Source organism: Colobus angolensis, unplaced genomic scaffold, assembly GCF_000951035.1.
Source record: "Colobus angolensis palliatus isolate OR3802 unplaced genomic scaffold, Cang.pa_1.0 Scaffold36, whole genome shotgun sequence".
Taxonomy (NCBI): domain Eukaryota; kingdom Metazoa; phylum Chordata; class Mammalia; order Primates; family Cercopithecidae; genus Colobus; species Colobus angolensis.
The window spans coordinates 3093485-3097645 of NW_012116932.1; the positions used below are offsets into that span (position 1 = coordinate 3093485).

Below are 4161 nucleotides of genomic sequence, written 5' to 3' on the forward strand. Positions count from 1 at the left end.
ATGCCTGGTCAGAACTACAGCACCATGTCTGAATTTATCCTCTTTGGCTTCTCAGCCTTCCCCCAGCAGCTCCTGCCTGTCTTGTTCCTGCTGTACCTCCTGATGTTCCTGTTCACATTGCTGGGCAACCTTCTCATCATGGCCACAATCTGGTTTGAATGCAGACTCCACACACCCATGTACCTCTTCTTGTGTGCCCTCTCCATCTCTGAGATTCTGTTCACTGTTGCCATCACCCCTCGCATGCTGGCTGATCTGCTCTCCACCCATCATTCCATCACCTTTGTGTCTTGTGCCAACCAAATGTTCTTCTCCTTCATGTTCGGCTTCACTCACTCCTTCCTTCTCATGGTCATGGGCTATGATCGCTACATGGCCATCTGCCACCCACTGCGTTACAACGTGCTCATGAGCCCCCGTGACTGTGCCCGTCTTGTGGCCTGGACCTGGGCTGGTGGCTCAGTCATGGGGATGATGGTGACAATGATAGTTTTTCACCTCACTTTCTGTGGGTCTAACGTGATCCACCATTTTTTCTGTCATGTACTTTCCCTCTTGAAGTTGGCCTGTGGGAACAAGACATCATCTGTCATCATGGGTGTGATGCTGGTGTGTGTCACAGCCCTGATAGGCTGTTTATTCCTCATCATCCTCTCCTATGTCTTCATTGTGGCTGCCATCTTGAGGATTCCCTCTGCTGAGGGCCGGCACAAGACTTTCTCCACATGTGTATCCCACCTCACTGTGGTGGTCACGCACTATGGTTTTGCCTCCCTTATCTACCTCAAGCCCAAGGGTCTCCATTCTATGTACAGTGATGCCTTGATGGCCACCACCTATACTGTCTTCACCCCCTTCCTTAGCCCAATCATTTTCAGCCTAAGGAACAAGGAGCTGAAGAATGCCATAAATAAAAACTTTTACAGAAAATTCTGTACTCTAAGCTCCTGAGCGCCAGTTTGGTGGTGATAAAATATAACCGAAGGGCTGAGGATAATAATATGTATTTCCATAGAGCTGTTCTAAGGGTTCAGGTGTGTGAAAATATGTGTTTGATACATACTAGCTATTGTTTTCCCTTCCCTTTTTGCGTAGGCTCATGTGATCATAATCTCTTGTTTATGAGCCATTGTGATTATCTTTATCCCATTATCTGTGCCTAGTAATGTATTTTCTGTCCATGGACAGGTGAGGATCATCACGTGGATGTGTCTGGGCACTTGTGAACATAGTTCTTCTTGAATGGACAGGCAAAAAAGATTTTATTTTCCCCTAGTGTAAGAAAAAGCAAGAATAACATGATAGTCATAATGCCAGCCAGCTTTTTCTATGTATTGGCACTCTGTCCAGTGTTTTATAAATATTATCCTTTTATTTTATTTTTTTTTTTTTTTGAGACAGAGTCTCGCTCTATCGCCCAGGCTGGAGTGCTGTGGCCGGATCTCGGCTCACTGCAAGCTCTGCCTCCCGGGTTTATGCCATTCTCCTGCCTCAGCCTCCGGAGTAGCTGGGACTACAGGCGCCCGCCACCTCGCCCGGCTAGTTTTTTGGTATTTTTTAGTAGAGATGGGGTTTCACCATGTTAACCAGGATGGTCTCGATCTCCTGACCTTGTGATCCGCCCGTCTCGGCCTCCCAAAGTGCTGGGATTACAGGCTTGAGCCACTGTGCCCGGCCAATATTATCCTTTTAATTAGAAGAAATGTACAAAGGAAAATAAACTATTTGCTCAGATAAACTGGTTTCTTATTTAAAGTTCCTCACTGTCTTTGGGAGAGATATACCCTAAGTTTGTGTATGGATAATAGTATGTTGAGTTGAGTGAAGGATGTCAGAATGCAAAAGTGTAGGGAGGGCAAGGAGAGAGAGAGAGAGAGAGAGAGAGATACAGAGACAGAGACAGAAGAAAGAAAGAGAGATACAGAGACAGAAGAAAGAGCGAAAGACAGAGAGAGAGAGGGAGAGAGAGAAAGCAGGTGTCAAGTAAAAAGGGAGTCCTTTAGATTTTTTTATCTGTACAGGAAATGTAATAACTAAGAATATAGGGCAAAATAGAAAAAAGGAGGCTGGTAATAGGGCTTTAATATGTCCAAATAATAGGGCTGTAATATATCCTAATAAGATAGCCACGTGTATCTTCCAAGCATTTTTGACACAGTTGCTCAACAATCTCAATGGGTCATTCTAGGATATGTACTCCCTTGCCTCCAATGGATGCATCAGTTTTCTGGTTTTCTGGTTCTGGCCATTGGTTCCACCAGCTGAGGAATGAATATTATTTTTACAGTGTGACTGCTCTTCTAATGCTACTCATAGTGTCCTCACCTGTGCTTCCTGCTGGTGCTGGAATGTGAAGGTCAACACTGAAAGAGATTTCATTCTAGAAAAGCAGAGATTATGGCCTTAAAAAGTCAAAAGCTGACATGGTTGGGAGAATTTTTATCCTATGTTTATGCTATAAAATTCCAAACAAAAGCAACTACCCTTTGCCTTATCCTGCATACTCTGGACAACACTTGCATGTGTGCTTATCATCAATGAAGCACCACAGCAACCAGTGAGAGACTCTCTGGGAATATGGTCACAGATCATGAAGTGACATAGTTGATGATGGAAATGGCATTAAATGCGTCCTATGAAACTGCTACAGAAGCAGAACTTTCTATACAAATAAATCAAAATTTTTTTCAAGAGCCAAGGTGGTGTGAGTGTTAACCAATTTGTTACCTTTTTCTTCTACTTTCTTTTGACTAATGTTGCTATGGTGTATCTTTCTCCATCCATTTATTTTTCACTTAATCTTTTTTTTTTTATTATACTTTAAGTTCTAGGGTACATGTGCATACTATCACAAGAAGAGAAAACCAAACACCGCATGTTCTCACTCATAGGTGGGAACTGAACAATGAGTTCACTTGGACTCGGGAAGGGGAACATCACACACTGGGGCCTATCATGGGGAGGGGGGAGGGGGGAGGGATTGCATTGGGGAGTTATACCTGATATAAATGATGAATTGATGGGTGCTGAAGAGTTGATGGGTGCAGCACACCAACATGGCACAAGTATACATATGTAACAAACCTGCATGTTATGCACATGTACTTTTCACTTTATATATGCTTTTATATTTACAGTGGTTTTCTTGTTCAAAAAAAAAAAACGCTTATATCTGAGTCTTATTTTTACCCACTCTGACAATCTCTGTATTTTAATTAATAATTAACTAAATCATTTCTTACTATAGTCACTCTGTTATGCTAGAGACTACTAGGTCTTATTCATTCATTCCTACTATTTTTTAGTACCCATTAACCATTCCCACTCCCCACCGGAAGCCCCAACTACCCTTAACAGCCTCTGGTAACGATTCTCTACTTTCTATCTTTGTGAGTTCAATTGTTTTTATTCTTAGCTTCCACAAATAAGTGAAAACATGCAAAGTTTATCTTTCTGTGTCTGGCTTATTTATTTAATATATTGTCCTCAAGTTCCATCCATGTGGTTACAAATGACAGAATCTCATTCTTTTTATCACTGAATAGTATTCCATCGTGTATACGTACCACATCTTCTTTATCCATTCAATTGTTGATGGACACTTTGATTGCTTCCAAATCTTGGCTATTGTGAATAGTCCTGGAATAAACATAGGATGGCAGGTATCTCTTTGATATACTGATGTCTTTTCTTTGGGGTAGATACCTAGCAGTGGGATTACCAGATAGTATGGTAGCTGTATTTTTCGTTTTTTGAGGAACCTCCAAACTGCTCTCCATAGTGATGGTACTAACTTACACCCCCAACAACGGTGTACAAGGGTTTCCTTTTCTCCTCATTCTCACCAGCATGTGTTATTTCCTGTCTTTTGGATAGAAACCATTTTTACTGGGGTGAGATGATTTCTTATTGTAGTTTTGATTTTCATTTATCTGCTAAATCCATGATGTTCAGGATATTTTAATATGTTTGTTTGCTTTCTCTATGTCATCTTCTGAGTAATGTCTGTTCGTATCTTTTGCCACCTTAAAAAATGTATTTTGTGTATGTGTGTGTATGGTATGTGTATATATTTATGGGACACTTGAGATATTTGATACAGGCATGCAATAAATAATAATCATACCATGCAAGATGGGGTACCCACCCCCTCAAGTTTGT

At 41.4% G+C, this 4161-nt stretch overlaps 1 protein-coding gene across 1 annotated transcript; it reads left to right on the top strand.

Moving 5' to 3' along the window:
- LOC105519780 (olfactory receptor 10H4) lies at positions 1-951 on the top strand. Its single transcript, XM_011953248.1, has one exon. It carries the CDS (start codon positions 1-3, stop codon positions 949-951), a length of 951 nt encoding a protein of 316 aa, XP_011808638.1.
- The last annotated feature ends 3210 nt before the right edge of the window (positions 952-4161 follow it).

Excerpts from the sequence above, each read along its gene's own strand:
- LOC105519780 (XM_011953248.1), top strand. The coding sequence starts at position 1 with ATGCCTGGTCAGAACTACAGCACCATGTCTGAATTTATCCTCTTTGGC.